The 21,951-nt window shown below is 37.7% G+C and overlaps 1 protein-coding gene across 3 annotated transcripts in view; it reads left to right on the top strand.

Annotated features, from left to right (window-relative positions):
- The window catches only part of MCTP1 (multiple C2 and transmembrane domain containing 1), a gene marked incomplete at its 3' end in the record, with an annotated part of 532,993 nt that overhangs the window by 333,057 nt on the left and 177,985 nt on the right, over nt 1-21,951 (top strand). For all 3 annotated transcript variants that reach the window (XM_079918904.1, XM_079918902.1, XM_079918903.1), the window contains 2 exons: nt 7,186-7,372; nt 12,190-12,283. In XM_079918904.1, coding sequence (XP_079775030.1) covers nt 7,186-7,372; nt 12,190-12,283 — 281 coding nt within the window. The remainder of the gene's footprint in view (nt 1-7,185; nt 7,373-12,189; nt 12,284-21,951) is intronic.

Genomic DNA, 21,951 nt, shown 5'->3' with positions numbered 1-21,951 from the left:
TCTTCCTGTCCTGAAGGCTTCATTTTTAAATGTCCTCTTATCATGATGGCTTCGAAATATCATGAGCTATTACTTCAGGGCACAAAACACACTTAGAAGTTCCTTGTTAGAGGAGATGTAAATTTTTGTTGCAGATATTCTTCCTGATAAGTTTAAGTTGAATTTTGTTTGAATTCTTGCTATATCTGATTATGCCACATTATTGGTTTGTAAATCAGAATCAGAGTGTAGCTGACAGACAGATGGGCTAGGAGTAAACCTGTCAGCTCTGTGTGTTCTTGTTTATCATTCTGTTCACTTATGCTTGTTCAATTAGTATTATATTCAATCCACAGTTTCTTTACTGGGATCTTTTATTTTTTAATTTTTATTTTACACTGGAGTATAGTTGATTTACAATGTTGTGTTAGTTTCAGGAGTACAGCAAAATGATTTAGTTATACATATACATATATCTATTCTTTTTCAGATTCTTTTCCCATATAGGTTGTTACAGAGTACTGAGTAGTGTTCCCTGTGCTATACAGTAGGTCCTTGTTGATTACCTATTTTATACATAGTAGTGTGTGTATGTTAATCCCAACCTCCTAACTTCCTGGGATTTTTTAAAGCCACTGTCCATTTTGTGAGGATTAGTTCAGTTAAAACTAGATGATATAATCCGTAAGTCTACCTAACCGAGCATATGTGGACTGCAATTCACTGAAAGCCAGTCAGCAAGTTCGGGGGCCACTGTCAACCCCCCCATGTCATGAAGCTTCTGCTCGTCCCTCAAAATACTTGCAGGTCACACATGACATATCTGATGTATGGGCTACCAGTGTTAATGCATATATAAAATATTTATGAAGTTTGAATCCTGTCCTATTTTAAATTAAAAAATACATCCAAATAGGCCTAACATTTACTTCCTGTACCCCGTGTGTACATCAACGGTGCTAATCACAAAACTGTTTCATCTGAGTAAAACTATCATTGATTACTGGTTTAGGCATGGCAGAAGGAAAGGCGGGGAGAAAAAAGGTGACAAGAATACTGAAAATTTTCTCCTTGAACTTAGGGGAAAACGTCACCAAATAAATGTGATATATTCCTTTCATGTGACTAAGTAATGCATATAGTTTTTGAAAGGTGCAAAGAATTTCAAGCTTTGCTATGGAAGTCAGTAAATGTGAAGTCTTGCCATCACTTAATTCCTCTGAGCCTCAGTTTCCCCATTTGTGGAATGTAAGAAAATAGCTCTCCAATCTCAGTTTTGAGTCTCTTTTGATTCTTCTATTGATGATTGATTGACTGATGAGTTCGGAACAGACAGTACATTTTAAAATTGTACAATATCAAACTAAGGCATATGAGATAATAAAACTACATATTATAGTTACATAGTACTTTCATCTTTTCAAAGTAGTTTTTCATCTGTTATTCCTGTGTTTTTACAATTCTATGCAAAGAGAAGGCATAAACGAGGAAAGCTGATGCACAAAAAGTTTGTAACTTGCTTGATATCACAATAGTAATGAATAAGTCAGGTTTGTTAAAACTTTGGTGTTCTGAACCCTGACGCGAACTCTGAAGTTGAATGACTTCACTAAAAGCAACACACTAGGTCTGCGGTAGCTCCGGAAATAAGGATGTGAGAAACCAGAAGGCTTAGAAAGGGCTGAATCCCCCAAATTTAACAGAGGCCTGACACACAGTGCACTTAATAAATAGTTAATGAATGAGTGAATGAGTGAGTGTTGGAAAGAAATCAACCCACTCTCTGGGAAGACAATATAGAAATGGTAGCATGAGCACGTTACATGCTAATCCTGGCTCTGCCACTGTCGCCTTTCTGAACCTCTGTCTCCTCATCCATAAGTACTTTAATACTTACAGAGCACCAGCTATATTCCAGCTCTGCACTAGGTGCCTGCCCTTGAGGTGTATCAGGAGATGGACAGGAAAAGACATTTCAATGAGAATTAGTTAAAAATTAGCCAAGCAAACATAGGTAGATACATCATCTCAGGCAGAGGGGTTGCTTCATGCAAACACAAAGAAACAGGTGAGCCCTAGCATGGATGATGGGAGAATTACAAGCTGTCAGGAATTACTTAAGTAGTAAGTGTAAGTCAACAAATGACACCCAAGCTGATGGTAGGTTGTGGAGTGCCCCATTGCCTTACTAAGGATATTTTATAGGTGGTGGGGAGCCAGGAGTGGGACATGGTCAGGTTTGGGTTTTGGACATCTGTAACTGTGGGGATTAAATGGTACCAATAATTTTTGCCTTCGACCAGTTCCCTAGGAAACAGAGCTTGAGGCAGGGATTAGGTGCTGATACTTAATTGGGAGGTACAATCCCAGGTCCTGAGAGTGAGAGAGAAAGAACATGAGGCAGGAAGACTAGGAAGTAATGCACGGTGATAAGTTACTGGGCTGGCCATGTTCCCTGTGTTTCAGAGACACAGTGGTTGCCCAGCAGGTGTGCCCACTTGGCCACATGTGGATAGGCAATATGGAGAATCCTGCTTTGGAATGGTTTGTGAGAGGGTGGAAGGCATGGGGAGTTATCTTCCCATCACCTATGCCATTGATCTAAGTTCACCCCATAAGGAGAAAACTTCTGCATTGTATCATCTGGTTTCTTTGGCAGTTGATCAGGAAGCCAGATACCATACTCCACGGTGTGGCTTTTTATCCAAGTGCAGAAGTGGCCTTAGAAGCCAGAAATTTGGGGCATGTGGCAGTTGGGCCTAGATGCACAGTGGCAGCCAAGCAGAGTGCTCAGCCCATTTGGGCAAGTGGAAGTTAGGACAGTCCTAGGCCAGCCCCAGGTGGAAGACCTATGAGGACTCAAGCCCAGCTGTTTGGTCACAGTGGTGGGATGAAGACCAGCCCCTTGGAAAGACCCAGCCAAAGTCGAGGCTGAGGCAAAGCAGGCAGCTGAGGACCCAGGAGTTCCTTGTGGAACCCAGATATAAAACAGATGTAAGGGGAGCTGTTCTTTGAACAAAAGAGGAGAATCCACACTCCCTTTTTCACTCCATGCATGGTGACCTGGATGCACCCCCCCCCCCAGTGCTCCTTAGAAGACAATTTGATATTAGGTTAGATTGTCTGCCTTCTGGCACCAGCATTCAGACTTTTTTCAGCAGGGTAGAGGCATAATACGTCTGAGGAATAATATTTCATTGCCTGTAAGATGAATTTGTTCTCTTACCATTTTATTGGTCTGAGGAGTTGCAAAGAAAGGAAGATGTAAACAAGGGTAAACATGGATAGAGTTATAATTGTGGAATTTGAGGTTTTTGAGAATTTGTAGTTCATCTAGTTCGATTCCCTCATATCACAGATGAGAAACCTGGAATTCCAGGGGCTAAGTTGTCTTGGAAAAGGTCATCCAACTAATTAGTGACAGATAGAAGGCTAGAACCAAGGGAATCTGATGCCCAGTCTCGGGCTCTTTCCCCTGTGAATGTGTCTGTGTATATATTTTTGGAGTTCATGAACTTGCTTCAATACTTTTAAAAATTTGCCTTTTCATTTTCATAACAATATAAAACCATCAATTTTTGCTTATTCTGAACCATCTGAATGATCACCTAGTATTTCTGTAACCAAACTGTAGTGAATCCTTCCTTTGTTGAGAACATAATAGTACAGGTAAGCCAAGTACGGGTGAATCTGCCTGTTGGACTGCTATAACCGAACACCATAGACTGGGTGGATGGTATTCAACAGAAATTTATTTTTCACAGTTCTGGGGGTTGAGAAGTCCAAGATCAAGACAAAAGCAGATTTGGTGTCTGGTTTCATGGTTCATAAACTGCTGTTTTCTTCTGTGTCCTCACGTGACAGAAGGGGTGAGGGATCTCTCGTGCTTTTTTTTTATAAGGGCACTAATCCCATTCATGAGGGCTCCACTCTCATGACCTAATCACTTCCCAACCACCCCACTTCTTAATATCATCACATTGGGCACTAGATTTCAACATATGAATTTTGGAGAGCACACAAACATTCAAACCATAGCACTGGCCCCTAGTAATTAGTCCTGAATTCACTTTGCAATACAGTATGTTGCAGGAGTTCCATCTTTGTTCATATTTATTCAATAACAACAAAGGAATAGCAAAAGCTTTTTCTCCACCAAATTCCAGCAATAATCTGATTCGATACCCATTTAATGCAGATATCGGTGATGCTGTAATGCTGACTTTATCCTGAAGTTAATAGGACAATTTTGCTTGGTTATCAGGTGACATTTTGCTTTAAATGGCATCTGAGGATTACTCCTCAGCAGAGTTTTTAGATGAATAGGAGATCTGAGTAACCTCAACTAGCAAAAAGCATCTTGAATTCATTAATGCTCTCTTTTCAAAATATTTGTATACATAGGCATTTTCTATATTAGAATGATTATAGTCAAAATTCTGAACCATTAAATATAGGACAGAACCTGGGACTGTTTCTACGAGTGTACCCAATATTGAAAATTTAGTTGCAGCAGAAAGGTATAATCCTTCCTATAGATGTGCAATGGTAATTTAAATTTTATTAGTTCCATAGCTTTTAAAATTCAATTTGTAATTTTTTCTTAGTTTATCGTCTTCTAAGAGCAATTACTTACAGCATTCTTCCTAGTTCATACATATTTTTAAAGCATAAAAATAACACGCTTCTGTACTTGAAACCTGAGTTAATGTGTCCTGTTCAAAACAAGTCTGGAGGGGCTTCCCTGGTGGCGCAGTGGTTGGGAGTCCGCCTGCCGATGCAGGGGACGTGGGTTCGTGCCCCAGTCCGGGAGGATCCCACGTGCCGCGGAGCGGCTGGGCGCGTGAGCTGTGGCCGCTGAGCCTGCGCGTCCGGAGCCTGTGCTCCACAGCGGGAGAGGCCGCAGCAGTGAGAGGCCCGCGTACCGCAAAAACAAAACAAAACAAAACAAAAAACAAGTCTGGATATCACCCCGTTTAAGAGCTGCCTCACATAGCACATTCCTCCAGGATGCACAATTACAGCAATGACAGACCGGTTAAGGAAAAAACCTAGATCTTAGATTCCAGAGTGCTAGGTTCAGGTCTGGCTCTGCTAATTACTAACTGTGTATCTCCATTGATTCATGTGACTTCTCTGGCCCTCAGTTTCCTCATTGGTAAATTAAGGAGATTTTGGGGATCACAAATCCTTATGCCTATTGGCACTGGGTACAGAATTAAGTGAAATAGTCCAGCTGTAAGTTAGACAGTATTGGGGACAATAACTCAGAGGACATTTGCTCTCTCTTTAAAGTTATTTAAATTCAAAACTTTTTTAGCACAATAAAAACAACAAATCTATGGACCAGCTTTGATCTGAGAGTGGCCAGTGTGCAGTTCCTCGACTGCATCTTTAGAACACCTTCCCCAACTCTAAAGAATTAAGTGCAATGACTCTAATATATAAAAGAGGAGGAAGGCCAACACCTAAATGACCAGCACTTAATGGTAATAGGCATAAAAGGAATCTTCCAGAAGGTTTCAATGTGTTTTAAGAGTGATGCAGTATCATACATAGGAATAGGGCATGAGCAGGACTGGAAATGCATGATCAGAGCGAGTGAAATACCTTTCTTGGTCCCAAGTTAACTAACCAAAAGTACTATCTGAACTGTCATCCCTGTTCAATTCTCCAGTGTTATACTCTCAATCTAGTCCAAAGATTCATTCACATTCAACAAATTATAGGTTAGGCACTGTGCCAGATGCTGGAAAGATCTGTAGAAAATCATATTCATTTTTCTCCTTTTTATTAGAGAATGCATTTGATTAGCTGTTCTTCACCGTTGCATTTTTTAACCCTAAATTTGTTCCAGGTATTATTAAGAACTAATTCCAATTAAAATTTGAATATTAAATAAGGCATTTGATATGTTTTTTCATCATTTAGAATCTAAGGGGACAGCATGAGAGTATTTTGAAATGGATATTGTGTTTGCAGAAACAGTGAGGTTACTTGATATACATCCTAACTTTAGGAAGATGTTTTCCTGACTTGGTACAGACCCTAATTTCCTGCTGTCTCGATAGTTAGCATTTAGTGCAGGCAGATTTTCTGTCACTGACCAGGACGTTTCTATTCTTCTTCATTTCTTGCATCTATATTCCTCTTTCTCCCAATTGTTCCTAGTCTGGCTATCTTTCATGTCATTTTTGATAGGCAAAAATAAAACATAAATGTCAAACTTTGATTCAGTTTCTAAAATCACTCTCACTAAAGATGTTTGAACTCAACCATAAGCTTTGAGGCCCTATTCACAGATGTTTAACTTAAAAGCAAAATAATAAACAATAAATAGAGTGAAGAATAAGAAGGGGCAAAAATTTAATCTGTCCCTAATAGCTGACTACCCCTTGTTTATGACGATACCACATCTATTCTTATAATTGGCTATTTCCTGTTTCAAATGTCTTTTATTCATGTCTGCCCCCTTTCTCTCTGTTTATTGCCCTTGTGGTTTTGGTCACCACAGTATCTTTCTCTTCCAAATCAATTGACATTTTTATGAAAAGAGTCTGCAAAGTGTTCAGCTCTGAGGAGGTGATATATCGAGCATGGGTTGCCATACTATTACAAAGTCTCTCTTCAGGCAACTCTCGTACATAACACTTCAGCTATAATGTTTTCAGAGGATTTGTTTGTTTGTTAACTTAGATTTATGCAGTGTGCTATGAATAAATTGGCATGGTTTTAAAAATGTAAAACATATGACATCATCATAGTAAATGTTCTATTCTCTGCTTAATAACATTTCAGAACGAGGGCAAAACACCTATTGTTTTAGAGTGACACAAAAATTCACTCTTGGTAGTTTGCCTCTTTAGACAGCTCATATTAATCTCTGTAAGCAAAGCCCCACTGATCTGGGCCATCTAGGGACTGAAAGCCCCTACTGATTTATAAATATGGTGACAGTGGGTAGTAATCAAATCAGATAAGCACATTTTTTTGCATCTTACAAGAAATAAGCAATTAGATACTAAAATAATCAGAGTCTGAATTTTGTGAAGTCAGCTGACATGAAATACATATGCTTCCAGTGGTCCAAATGGTATTTCCATTGATTTATTTTTCACATAGCTCTGAGCAGCCTGCACCTCCACTGTTTGATGTGGAAAAAAAAAAAAAAAAAGCCTTTTGCTAATTCAAAACATTTCTTTTTAGGTGCCAGATCGACCTGTCGGCTCTCAGTAGGGAACAGACACACAAGCTAGTGTTGCAGCTGGAGGAAGGGGAGGGGCACCTGGTGTTGCTGGTCACCCTGACAGCTTCGGCCACAGTCAGCATCTCTGACCTCTCCATCAACTCCCTGGAGGACCCGAAAGAACGCGAGGAAATATTAAAGAGATATGTACGTATGTAAGCCTCCTCCTTCAGGGTCATGGGTGACTAGAAGAGGTTGTAAATAACTTACGTGGAGGGATAGAAGTACATCTGCAAAGCTGTCTGACAGATGAATCAGCAGAAGCAGAAGGCTAGGCAGATGCAAATACCATGCATATCTTTGCAGAAGCACTTGGGGTACCCATGGATATCTAGACACCTGGTCTTCTCTCAACTCTCTTCCAGAGCAAGTTCTAGATTCTGAGATTCTCCTCAGTAATTTTATCACACCACAAAATTAGCATACAGGGAAACTTCCTGTAATGGAAAGTTGAGTTTATATAATACTTTAAAATGAGTTCATTGATTATTTGTCATTGGAATTAAGATTTCCTTGTCTTTACAAATTTGAAATGGAGTTAACTGCACCTACTTTTTAATTAGTAGGTTGGTTACCGGAGGATAGTCACAGAAATAATTTTTCCTTTCAACTGCTTAGAAAAGCCTCACCTCATTCCTTTAATTTTTAAAAATCGAATGTGAAATATAATGAAAAGGAAGCTTTCTTACCTTTCAATCAGATGTAGAGTGATAGGGTGGCATAGTGAGTCACTAAAATAAGTACCCTTCTCAAATTTTATCAAACCCAAACATTCACAACCAAATCTACCTATTTCCCAGCATCCTCACGGTCTGCATTTCTCACCATGTAGTTTTCTTGAATCAACAGAGAGGGGAGCTCTTACTCCATTGTTCTCTCTTAGTGAAGCCTCGAGAAAGTGAATGTCTCGGTACCCGTGAAGCTGGAAGAAAAAAGAAAAGCTTTTGCACTTAAAATTACAAAGCTTGTATTGTACAATGCTGCCAGGTGTTTAGAAGGCTCCTCTAGACACTCAGTCATGAAACCAAGCTCTGACTAACAAAGAACCGCTTAATTTTCTTTTTTTTTTTTAGATTTTAAAATATTCCTATTTGCTGACTGACATCCTTCCAATAACTGAATTTAATAAAGATGTACCTTATCAGGCTGTGCAGATAACATGAAGTGCTGGTACTAATGCTCTACAATATTCTTCAAACAGATTAGCAGGATGTGTGCTTCAGCAAATTTATTCTGGCTATCTCCACTGAATCAGCTGTCTGCTAATGCTTGTACAACTCATCCACCAATGGTGTTATCATAAACAGTTTAATAGAGGTGACTTAGCAAGGCTAAATAGTATATATTTTTAAACCACCTAAGAGCCAAAGGTATTGTGTGGCCTCTTCTAATATATAATTGCAGTTGTGAAAATTATTTCACATTTTGGTACCCACCAAGACATATTCTCCTGTTCACAGAAGTGAGACTCATGAATCAAAACAATTTTAAAGAAATTAATTCATATATTAATATAAAAATGATTCTAGGTATTATAACATTGTATTTGATGGATTAATATTCGATACTATCCCATATATTAGAATGATACTACGGGCTAGGTAATTAGAAATGATCCAATTACTATTATTTTTTTTTCTTTTTGCTGTAAGGGATTCCTTAAATCAGCCATTTCCATTTAGAATTTGAGTATTTGTTTCTATACCTACTTTCAAATATTAGTTATTATTTCAGTAAAATGTAAAATATTATGTGGATGTCCCGGCTAATTCTCAGATTATATTCTGCTCAATATACTAAAAAGTGAACCAAGTTTAAATATACTTTTTTGTAAGCCCTGAATTTCAAGCATAGGCCTGTATCTCCCTTTAGAATCCTATTTGCTAAGAAGCTAGTGTATGTAATATAGCGCGTGTATTATGATTACTCATAGCAACGCAAGGACAAAGATCTATGATTTAGGGTTTCAGAGTGTTTCCTTTTTATTCTATAGATTATAAAATGAATGAATACTGTATGATGTTTGAAATATCACTTGTTTTGGAGAAACATACAATATAAAAGAGTTTATTTGGAGAATTATACATATGTTTTCCTGTGAGAACTTGTGTATTTATTTTTTTGTAAGTTTAGGTTCAACCTAAGAATTTGATTTTGCTCTGGTTCTGGTGAGGAGAGTAAGTGGATTGCCCCACTCTCATAAGAAACAGCCCTGAAAAGGTTCTCCGTTGCTGTCATTCAGCTGTTCATTGCAAAGCATTGAAGCCCCACAAATTAAACAGACGTTACTGTGTGTGCCATTATTTGATCACCCCATTCTGAAAAGATGGCTAATTCCATTTTTCTTTTTTTTTTCTTCTTTTTGCGGGGCGGGTGGTGGGGAAGCAGGGAAGGTCAACAGGGGGCGGGTAGTAATGGGTAGTAGACCAAGAGCGATTGTATGACCTTTTCAGAATGGGGATGCTGAACCCTTGCTCCCCCTTGTCACAGTTTAAAAACCAGAGGAGCTAGTTTAGAGAAGAAGTTGTTAGCATTCCATTTTTATTATGACATTTCACAGTCATCTGATTTAATGTCCCTTGACCGGATTGTCCACCGTGAGACGATAGGCTTGAAATGTTATTTAGAGCATTGATAAAAGGTGAGCGGTTCTAAGATGACAGCGAGTCATAAGGCTGGTGGTGTGACATTAATTTTCTCCATAACAGAGATGGAATAAGACGTCACGGTGACAAGCTGTCAATCAGTTCTGGCCCCTCAGAGCATCTCGATGCCATAGGACGGGGTATTGCCTCTCCCGTAATAGAGCTGAACTGAGTTGCTCTCCCTGACAGCTGCTGCAGCCATAGAGAAAATATATTATACAGCCTTTCATTAAAAAAATAAAGAGGACTCCTCTCCAGAGCCTTTCAATCTTTTCCCATCTATTGAGGGCTGAAAGGATGCACAGCAAATCATAGATTCCTCTGCTATGGAAATTTCTGGCTTCAGAAGCCATCCAGGTTTTGAGGCCTTCTAAAATAACCATAAATAACAAGGCAGGAATACCTCTTGATGAAGCATTCCTTAAAGTTATATTGTTAAACTGATATATTTACATTTTTTGCTTTTTTGTTTTTTGATGTTCTTATTATAATCCATGTGTTACTGGCCTAAGCAGTTGAAGTTTGCAATAAATTACTGAGCGTCAGCTGACTCGAGGAAATGAAACCTTCAAATAATAATTACTCCTCCAAATGGAAAGCAGAACTTCGGAGCTGAAGCACCAGAAGCAGTGTGACTCTGCAATGAGGTTACCAGTATGAAAACGATTCTCTGACTGAAGATATTTGTTTTAGTCACAGTGAAACTTAGTTTAAATGGCTCCTAAAAATTAAAGGACAGGAACCTTTTGCTAAAACTCTTCTCCATCGTTAGATTAGGAGACTTACCTGGTCTGTAACACTCAGTAAGCTCTGATATAAGAAGCAGCTTCCCACACCTGATCATTACGACCTTAGGAAGACAACATGCCTACAAATCTCTGAATTATAATACTGCGGTCTAAAGTTTCCGCTTCTAAACCCTTAATTTACAGGAATGTAAATGGAGAGAGAAGTGCATTTTTATTGAACCCTGTCACAGTTTGGGTGATAAACAACTGTTTAAAAACAATAAAAGATTAAGAGCTAATCCTTGTGCTAAACACTCTTTTTTAAAAGTTAGGCTCTGAGATTACACGTCTATCTGCGTTTCCTCCTCTCAGTGTGCCAAGGTCAGAGCATCAGTGTAAACAATGACTAGTCACATGGGGTTGATAAAGTTAATATCGCGGTAAGCTTGTGCTTGTCAGTCTTCTCACATTCTCAATGCAAAGATGGGAATGTTCCGTAGTAACATTTTAATAGATAACTTTATTAGGTAAAACTATGTTATGCTCCCGGTTTTAAAGCATTTTAACGATTATGATAAAGAAGCACCTTTGATTTACTGAATAAAAGTGCTGATCTTGTCATGAGAAGGTTGCAGTGAAGCATAAATAAACAAATGCATATCATTTTCTATAGGTTGACTTTACTCTCTATTTGTGTCTGTTAATTAGAGTTCTGAATTATTGCTATCCCTCTTTTAATTCCTTCTGGTATACGCTTATTCAAACGCTACCATTATTAATTTATGAAATTAAATAGGTTTCAGCATTTGGATCTGATTCTTCTATCAAAATTTGTATACTTCTATACCTACTACAATGAAAAACAAAATTACAAATTTAAGAAAAATTACTCATCCCTTTTGAATTTATTTTTTAATCAACTTGATTTATTTTCGAAGGCAAAAATAAAACAAATAAATTTTAAAAACACCTAAAAGGTGTGTGGTGGAAATACGTCTTTTGAATCAAATATTAGAAAATAGTGTTGAATAATTTAACCCTTATCTAGCACCTACCATTTGCAAATCTGCCAAGAAGAAAAGAGTAGAAAAATAATTAATTTGATGTTGTCTTTCTTATTCCCAAAGTCTGAAGTGTGTTACTTAACCAACAACTTAAGATTCAGTATTAAGAATCAAAAGTCTACAAATCATCATGCCCACAGATAAAAGATTTCTTGGAGCGCTTTGATAAAGGAGACTGATGGAAGAATGCAGACATGTCGTATTTTATAATTTATTGTTCATCATCTACTGCTAATTACTTACGGGGGAGAAATGTTGTGGTATTTTTTACTCTTTCAAAAAAATCTACTTATATAGCAACAATTATCTACATAAATGTGTGTGTGCGTGCATGTATGTGTGTGTGTGTGTGTGTGTGTATACATTCTTGATGGTGGAAAGGTCATCTGTACTGAAGAAACACAAATATCCCTTTGATAACTTAAGCAGCATCCTGAGATCAACTGTAACACTTAATGTTTCCTCAGCGCACTCTTTGAGACCCTTTATGACCTTTCTTTTCTAATACTGATGTTGGGTTCTTTCAGAGCCCATTGCGGATATTTCACAACCTGAAAGATGTGGGATTCCTCCAGGTGAAAGTGATCAGAGCAGAAGGGTTAATGGCCGCTGATGTCACAGGTAAGAGCCGATGCAGTTTGCCTTTTGTAAGAGCCTATATCAAGCAGCATGCAAGGTGTACACCATTTGATGACTGAACTTTTCATTTCACCTGACTCGATCATCAGAGTAAATAATACAAAGTTTGTTGATCTTACAAAGATTTGCTATCCACCTGATTTTTATACTGTCTCTGCTTTTTAAAAGAAGGGTAACATGTTAACAAGTAAACAATAAAAAGGGAAACAACTTTTGAATTGTTGCCTTCTCCAAGGTTTAGTCAGCATAGTGGTTATATTTCTTCCAGGTTTCATCATTTTGGCATTTTGGGGTAGTAATGCTGTATCTTTTTCTCTTAGACAGTATCAGCTTCCCTCAGATGATATTGTAGCATCAACACTAATAATTCAAACATGCATGAAATCTGTTGCATATTTCACTGAAAAGTTTAGATACATAATACTCAATTCCTTGGTATGAACTGTTGGTATTTGGGTTGCTGATACAATTCCTTAGCTGTCCAAATTCCCTAGCACATCCCAGAGATCATTCTGGATCTAAACTAAACATCTACATTGTTCTAAATTTTTTTTTAACCAAGAAGCAGGCCTGTAAAAATGCCAAACTCAGTATGATGTCTTAAAGCTTCCTGATTTGGATATTGCTGTTTCTGTGACATGTTGATTAATTAATTATTTCATCAACTACCAGCATTAAGTTATTGTTTTGAATTTGCAACTATGTGAGCATTCACTTATTCTTTAATTTCATAGGCTTTGGGGGGTATTTATACAATTCCTTAAATTGTCCGTCTCAAGGTGGATAATAAATAGGACTGATTTGACCAATTTTGTGCAGATTTCCCTGTTCCTGAAAGAAAGTATCCACTTATTATTTGTGGAAATATGCTTACCACTGTGAATGGCCAGCAAGTTGACCCTTAAATGGTAGCTAACTTATTTGAAGGGGAGAAATGTATTTTTCCTACCATATAAGGGCTTGCAAACCCATTACATGATCACTGCTGCCCTTAATTCATGGAACAGAATCAAAACCTAATTAAAAGATCACATGCCTTAAAACTAAAATAGCAGATGTCTGTTCAAAAATGGCAATATTTAAAATTTTTTAATGTTTGCATAGTATTGAATGACTATTTACTGTATGATAAAAGTAAAAATGTTGAGAGTTTACAGTTTCTTTAAAGAGGATTTTGTCAACTCATTTGTAACCAAGAAGATAATAACAACTGTCAGATATTATTTCAAAATAGGCATACCTGAAAATAGTGGGAGAGAGGATTGTTTGTAATCTTTTTGCAAATATACTGACTTGGCTCCTTGTACTAAACAATTAGTGAATGCTAAGTTTATTCACTTTGTATTTTATTTCTGGTGTGGTTAAAATCAAATTAATCTGGACACAATTATTTCTAAATTATTATGCTGCTTTCGTTATTAGAACCAACAGTCAACAGTGAATGGTTGACTAACTGCTTTTTTTTTGTTGTTCACTTTGGACATTAACTTAAAGACCAGAACAGGAACTCAGGGCTGCTTTTACACTACAGAGGTTCTGGCCAGCCTTTGATTCCCAGCAGCAGGTAGATTCAGGAATTCATGGCCAAGATGTTCACCATCATGGGAAATATCTTCACTTTTCTTCAGGATTTTCTGCGGGGTAGGGGAGCACCCAGTGTTGGGCTAAAAACATCTGAAGATAGGGAGAAAAGCCTAAAATAAAAAGTATCTCAGAGGGCACCTAAGTGTTCAGAACTATCACTGGGTATTTATAGTGGGCACGATAATTTCTTATAGAAAAATTCAAGTCCCCTTTACTTCAAAAGTTTATATACTTGCCCATTACACAAGTTAAATGCAATTATATGTTTGTCTGTCTTGGAGAGAAGCTGTCATTGCTTTTGAAACTTCATGAATATGCAAACTACATTAAGCCAGTTGGCTTATATGCCACTAAGCAAGTTAAAGTACATGTTCTCTTGAAGCTGGAAAAAATAGATATATTTCTTTCGTAATGGTTCTAGGTAAATTAATGTGACTAAGAATCACCTTTTCCCTAGGGATTCAGTGAGACATAATTTTGATCTGATAAAATGAACTTTAATTTGGGGAATACTAAATAACAGATTCTCCATTTTTTCCTTCTGGTTTTAGGGACATAATGATTCCTCCTTCCTCACTGACCTTATAATCTAATGTGCTCTGAATTGAATAAGAGAGATGTTAAACTATTCAGGGGCAAGAGGATAATTCAGTCTTTGACCTTGCTCACTCTTGGACCTTTTGTGGTCTTTATGACATTTGTGATGGTGGCAGAAACCGAGGACCATGTTTTTAAGACAGAAATGTCTGAATAGTCTACCAAGTTTTTAAAAAAGTCTTTACTTCTGAAAAGGATAAATATTTATATGTATACTGATCCTTCCTGGTCTTTGTCATGAAATTTGGGTATCATGAAATTTGAGCTTATCACAAATAAGCTATTTGCATACTTTATCTCCTACTTGCTCAAAGAAGAACTTTAAAAATATGTTTTATATCTCAGTGGATAATCATAGTCAGGCTCTACAAGATATTCAGCAACCATTTGAGGGAAGGGAGTAGAGTCAATGGTGCGTCTTCAGATGCTCAAATTAGCGTCCATTTAGGATTGTTGTGGATGGAGAGGGGATATTTTAAATCACTGAGAGCAAAGAATATTTTTTGACCTGATATAAATGAGGCTATAGCTATAAGATACCTAGTTGGTTTCTGAACACTTTCCCAGACAAGTCCAACAACACAAACTCATATTTGCCCAACTTTACCCTATATTTAAAATATTTTTAATGATTAAAACATAAAGTTAAACTTCCATAGTTTAAGCAAAAAGTTTTAAATAACAATATTCTATCATTTAGCATGAGCACAAGAAAAAAGAGATTCTATAATCTTTTAAGTAGCCATCAATCTTACTGCAGTTACAAAGAGTTTTTTCCTTTCAAAATGTAAAATTTTTCTTTTGTTACAACACATTCATTGAGAAACATTGTGATACTGTATTAACTCTGTGTGAATAAAGAGCAATTGAGACTCTCTTTGAATGAGTGAGTATAAAGCACAAATTACTTTTTAATGAAACCCTCAATTCTTTCCCTTTCCACAAAAAGCCTATAGCCTTGTTCAGCTGAAGTCTACTACAGTAGGTCACTTCAGTTAAGCCCCTAATAAACTGTTGATAGTCGAGGGTAGTTTTTTCTTCCATCTCAATAGCCCAGTGTTGGACAGTGCACTTCAAATCATTAAGGTTAATACAGATTTTAAAAAGAGATTAACTCTGGTGGTTAAGGCCTCAATTTACAACTCCCACACATACACATGCATTGAGCGAGGCACAAGAGTGGATTGAAATTTCAGTCAAATTGTGGGCAGCCTTTCACAGCCTGAGAAAGTGGCACTCCGGTTTTCAAAGTTGGTCAGCTAAATTCTTCGTGAGGGAAAAAGTTTGATTAACTGAAAAATACTGCACGGTACAACTTACTTACCTTTCACGTAACCAGTGAAAAGGTTAATGTCTCCCTGGATCATCAAAGCAAAACCTGCAGGTCGTCTGGCCCTGTGTTCACTGGGGGAAGACTCTACCACTAAATCAAGTGCTCCCTGAAACTGGACAGATTGTGAGGAGAGAGAGACCAATGGTGGATTTTTTTTTTTTTTTTTTTTTTTTTTTTTTTTGGTGGTGGTGGTGATGGGAAACAGTTCATGTATGTTGGAATTTGTCTTTTCTAGTTTCTAATTATTCTTCCTTGGACGGGGCCTAATTTTTGCTTTCAGCCGAACATTTAAAGTCTTCTGTATTGAGTGGGGCTTTCTTTGCAGCGTATTTAGACCTGGCCTATTGGTTCTTTCAAGTTCTTAGAGAAGAAAAAGAAAAAGGTTCTTCTCCTCAGCCCCTCCCCTTCATTTTCCCCTGGGTTTTTTTTTTGAGCTCCTGAGGAAGAGGTCACAGCCTCCCCAGGGATTACCAGCCACTCAGTTTCAGAAACACTGATATGGGAAACTGTGAAACCCTTTCAAAAGATGCCCTACCTTTTCACTCTATTAAAAGGTACACTAATATAAAACTTCTTCACTCCAGGTGAATTGATCTCTCAAATTAATGCACCATCTCTTTTAGGAAACAATAGAGGGAGAGAGAGAAAAAAAAGGAAGAGAGGGAGAGAATTTTACAGTTAACATAAGCTGTCATTGAAATAGTCCCATTAAATGAGCATATCTTTTTCTAGAACAACACTACACATAAAGATTTGTAACTCACCAGCTCCATAGTCTGGAAATCTACTAGTTTTTAAGAGAGCTGTTGACTACCCCTTTTTTTGCATAGACTTTTCCCATGTTTTTCTTTAGGAAAACTGTCTTCATTGTTGGAAAATATTTCAGTAACAAAACAGCAGAAAAAGACATGCTACGGTTTTTTTATCAGCTTCCGTGAGAGTCTTATTATCTTAAGAAATAACAGTTAGCAGCTCAGATTCATTAGCAGAGCTAAATTTAAGCCCCATTTGACAGGCTGCCTAGAAAACATTTTGTTTTGCTGTCTGTGGGCTTTAATTAAGATGTGTTCAATTTCAGTCCTCTTCAGTCTAGCCTCCACACCCCACCCCAACTTGCTGTGTCACAGACCGGCGATCAGACACTTTCAGATGGTCCGGCCCATGACTTTGACCTTCTGTGCAGTCCAGCGTTCCCTGGGGAACCGTTCAACTCATGAGGTCTGATTTCACACTTCCAGGATGCCTCAGCTCTCTTAACAATGACAGGGAGACAAAGCCCTTTAGAGCAGGCCGCATGGGGACTTGTTTAAATTGGAAACCAGAGAGGAGTCAAGGAACAAGGTTATGGGCTACAGAATAGTGCTTTTAATAAAGAGCTCACAGCTCCGGCTCAGCGCAAAGAAGTCTACCTCTGTACAATTAATTGAGCCATTTATCTGGAGCATCTTAGGTCTCTACTTTCTCACAGATTGTGTGGTAAATATCAGCTAGGAAGCAAATGAGATATGCATGAAATGAATTTTAACACTTTGATTACTGTGCCTCCAGTCTTCATTAAAAGTAAATTTATTTGTATTTCTGACCTCATTATCAGTAGGCTGCCTGCATTTTTATTGGTTCCTGTGATTTCCAGCTTGAGTGTGTCATGAAGGTATATTTTATACAGAGATTTGGATTTATTATTCTTGATATTTTCTCTGAATGTTATAGGTCTATTCAGAGAAAGAAAATGAAAAGGTAGCTGTACAGAGAAAGGCGAGCCTCTTCTTTGAAAGTTTTATATACTGAATGCCAAGCACATATACATCCAAGCTATTATCCTTTTAAAAAATTAACTCTTGCGGGTTACTCAAGCAAATTGCATACGATATGAGCAATTGTCACTTGAGTGGCTCTCAGAATATGATAGCTCTACCGGTAGAAGTAGCTATGCTGTTTCTTTTATAGAATTGTAGCAGTTTTAATTTTTTTTTAATTTTATTTATTTATTATTTATTTTTGGCTGCGTTGGGTCTTCATTGTTGCGTGCAGGCTTTCTCTAGTTGTGGGGAACGGGGGCTACCCTTCGCTGCGGTGTGCAGGCTTCTCATTGCAGTGGCTTCTCTTGTTGCGGAGCACGGGCTCTAAGTGCACAGGCTTCAGTAGTTGTGGCACGTGGGCTCAGTAGTTGTGGCTTGCGGGCTCTAGAGCGCAGGCTCAGTAGTTGTGGCGTACGGGCTTAGTGGCTCCGCAGCATGTGGGATCCTCCCGGACCGGGGCTCGAACCCATGTCCCCTGCACTGGCAGGCGGACTCTCAACCACTGCGCCACCAGAAAAGCCCTGCAGTTTGAATTTTTAATAGCATATGACTTTCATTGCCCTCATCACATTTAATAACACTGACAATATCTGATAAATGCAGCCTTAGAATTTATGATCATTATTTAAAACCTATGTTAGAAGAAAAGAAAATGGATATCCTTTAAACTCTACATAGTCCCATTGAAAGTATTATATATCTAATGCAGTGGAATTCCTTCCTGTTTGTAATTAGCAAGGGTAAAATAATTTACCCAAAAAGGGGGTTATTTGTGGATGTAACTTTTAAACTTTCACTATCTTAAAATCTTGAAACTGTATTTCTTGAGCTTCCCTGGTGGCGCAGTGGTTGAGGGTCCGCCTACCGATGCAGGGGACACCGGTTCGTGCCCCGGTCTGGGAGGATCCCACATGCCGCGGCGTGGCTGGGACCGTGGGCCATGGCCGCTGAGCCTGCACGTCCAGAGCCTGTGCTCCGCGGCGGGAGGGGCCACAACGGTGAGAGGCCCGCGTACCGCAAAAAGAAAAAGCAAAACAACAAAAAAACTATATTTCTTGGAACATAAACCAAAGTTTTACACAAAATATATTTTAAATTTCCCAAGTATGCTTTATTTCCTTTATATAACCTAATGTTTCTATTTGCATTTTAATAATTAAGCTTGTAGAAGACTGTTAAGCAGATAGTATACTTTGAGAAGAAATTTCATGCAATTTAGAATGCATTAAAAACATCCAACACCTGACATTCTTATCATTATAATATACCTAGTTTAGAAAACAGTATGACGCACATACATGTTAAATGTCTTAACACTATATAAATCTCTTCCGTAAGAGTGAGACTAGACAAAGGCATCACAAGGAAAGAAAGCAAATCATTGCTCTTTATTCTTTTATGCCACCATATTGCATATAGAAATAAAAGTTGCTTCCTTTTAGTAATTTTATTTTTAAAAAGCTAAATCATAGTCTAATTATAGAAATGCAAAAGTATCCGTCTAAAACCAAAAGTTGATAAATTTGTGAAAAGAGGAATTAAAATGAAAATTTAACATAAGGGCTGGTGAGGCCTGAGTCTGAACTAGTGTTTTACAGGGAATTACAGAAATCATGTGTGATTCATATGCAGGTCACATGGTTAGGAGATACTGCTCTGGAAGAATAGGTGGGATGACAAAAGAGATTAATAATTGGGTTTGATATGCTCTAGAGGTGAAGGACTATGGGCTGAGAAAGTGGTGGTCCCACTATCAATGGGAAATGAGGAAAAAAGAAATACTATAAAATAATTAATTGAGTTCTGTGGAACTAAGATTACAAAATGATCCTTTGAGTAAAGAAATAGAGAATTGCTGATTTGGCTTGGAGGGCTAGCTCCAGGGTTTCACTCAGTGCTGGAAGAAATGCTTTCAGATGTTAGAATTAGTGTTTAAAATTAAACTATTATATATATTTTGTTACATTATGATATTGGTGTGTAAATAAGAAATGCATTTTCTAGAACGGCGGGTTAGGGAGATGCTGCAGACAGGATCTGGATTTAACTAGGCTATTGAAATAAAATCTTACTACAGGGATGTTTGGATGATATGATAGTGTAGTTAGACTCATAAATGACTAAACCTTCAAGCCCAAAGGGTGATTATATTAAAGGATTAATGGCTAAATGGAGGAATGCAGGGCTCTATCCTTGGTCTAACCTGTTCAATGTATTTACTAATGACTTTGAGGAGATAATTGGCTGCTTCCTTATCAAACTTGCTAGGAGGCATAGTTAATTCATTTTACATGAGACCAACATATGTATGCTATTTATATTTATATATATATATATATATATATAATGGGTACAATATACAATTTATATATATATATAATCAACAGACTGAAATGACAGGCTTAGTTCTGCAAGATGAACATTAAAAAGTATAGATCAAAAATCTTACCTCTGTATGAAACAATGATGTCTTGCTTTAACAGTAGAAAATACAGAAAAGACTTTGAGTCTGACTTGAGTTTAATCTCCATGAGAGTCAATGATACATATGTCAGTTTTGTTACATTGAATAAAAGGAGAATGTTGAGAATGATACTGTCTTTTGGGCTCATCAGACATCCTGGGGTATGAATTCAGTTTTAAAAGCTACACTTGAAAGAAGGACATTGACAAACTAACCAGAAAATATCCTTGGTTGGTATATCTGGCATTTTAAAATCAAGGCCATTGAAAATAGCTCAGTGAAAGTGATAATGACAATAATAGTGGCAACGAATATTTATTGAGACCTTATCACATGTCAGACACTACCCTAAGCTTGGTACAAGGATTATCACAGTTAATCTCACAACAATCTAATTAGGTATTGTTGTTATCTCCACTTTACAAATTAGAAGACTGAGGTGTGGAGAGGTTAAGTAACTTGCCTAGATCAACAGACACACACACACCCCAGCTTGTACATGGCAAGGCAGGGATGCCAATCCACATCTATTCAGTGAAGCCATGAAGTTGAACCAGAGAAAGGAAGATGTAGAATTGGATATGATTTCTATTGTCAATTATCCAAAGCCTGTCATGGGGAGGGTGTTGATAGGAGTTGGCAGAAGTAGTAATGGCCAAGGTTCAATCCAAAGAGCAAACTTCCTTCTAGCACATTTAATCAGAAAGGGATTTGTTATAGAGTTTTCAATGGATCACAGAATCTTTGGAGGCAGGAAGGGTCTAAGAAAACAAGCTCTAAGCTCACTTTCCAGAAGTTAATACTAAAGCTACCTGAAAGAACCAAGGAGTTGCAGCTCCTGCCACATGGGTATGTTGGGAAGACATTGTGTCAGCTGCTTACACTACTCCCGCTTGCCGTGTGAGCAGAAGCAAAATGGACTCCACACCCTCTCAGATAACTGAGTTCTAAAGTCAAATCTTAGGCAAGTACCTCTGATTGGTGCAACCTAAATCACATCTGCAACCCCAGCTGCAAGGGAGGCCCTTGTGGCCTCTCTAGGTCAGGAAGAGACATACTAGAAATAGTTAGAATAGATGCTCAGCAAGCCATCCACACTGTCCAGTGCAGGAGAGCAGGTAACAAACATGAATCAGACACTCTCAGTGACAGATGCTGTGCCCCTCCTTTACACCCGTTATTTCATTTAAACTTCAAAAATTACTACAGAGGGCAAATCATAGAATAGACAAGAGCTAGAGAGACATAAAATGTAAAGAAGCATTTCCCCCAAATTATGATTGCCAAAAAATAGATCAGAATATTCCTGTGGATGTAGTGATTCCACAGCGCTGGAACCTTTGAAGCCAAGCCTGTATGACCACCTGGTTGCAGAGGGGATTCAAGTCCTATATGAGCTTTTGAACTTGACCTCTAAGGCTTCTCTCCCAGTCCTAAGAATCTGAGATCCTGCAAAGGGTGCCAAGATGAATAACAGATACCTGAATGAGTAGATATTATGTAGAAGAGAAATAAAAAGACAAAGATATCATTCTAAAGACAAAGGCTTGACAGATGGCAATTTTCAGCTTTATTGCCTAAAAATATAAAAAGGTTTAATCACCTAATACAGTTCTTAATTTTTTAAGTCTAAAGAATTTTATTCCATTGCAAAAGACCTCTCCAGATAGTTAATTTACGTATAGGAAAGAGTGTCTGAAACCTCATGCTTCTCTGTGGAGAATCTAATTGAATATATATTTACAAAAGTCCTAAAGTGTCTTCAAGGGCTTGGAAAATCAAAGGAGCTTATGATATATTTTTATACGTATTTGAGACCAAACAACTTTTGTGTTTCTAATCTAGTAATGTCACTTGTATGTAGTTTCTTATT

Source organism: Stenella coeruleoalba (genome assembly GCF_951394435.1).
Source record: "Stenella coeruleoalba genome assembly, chromosome: 3".
Taxonomy (NCBI): Eukaryota; Metazoa; Chordata; class Mammalia; order Artiodactyla; family Delphinidae; genus Stenella; species Stenella coeruleoalba.
Note: the sequence above shows the minus strand (reverse complement) of the source record. Positions and strands in the feature narration are given on the sequence as shown.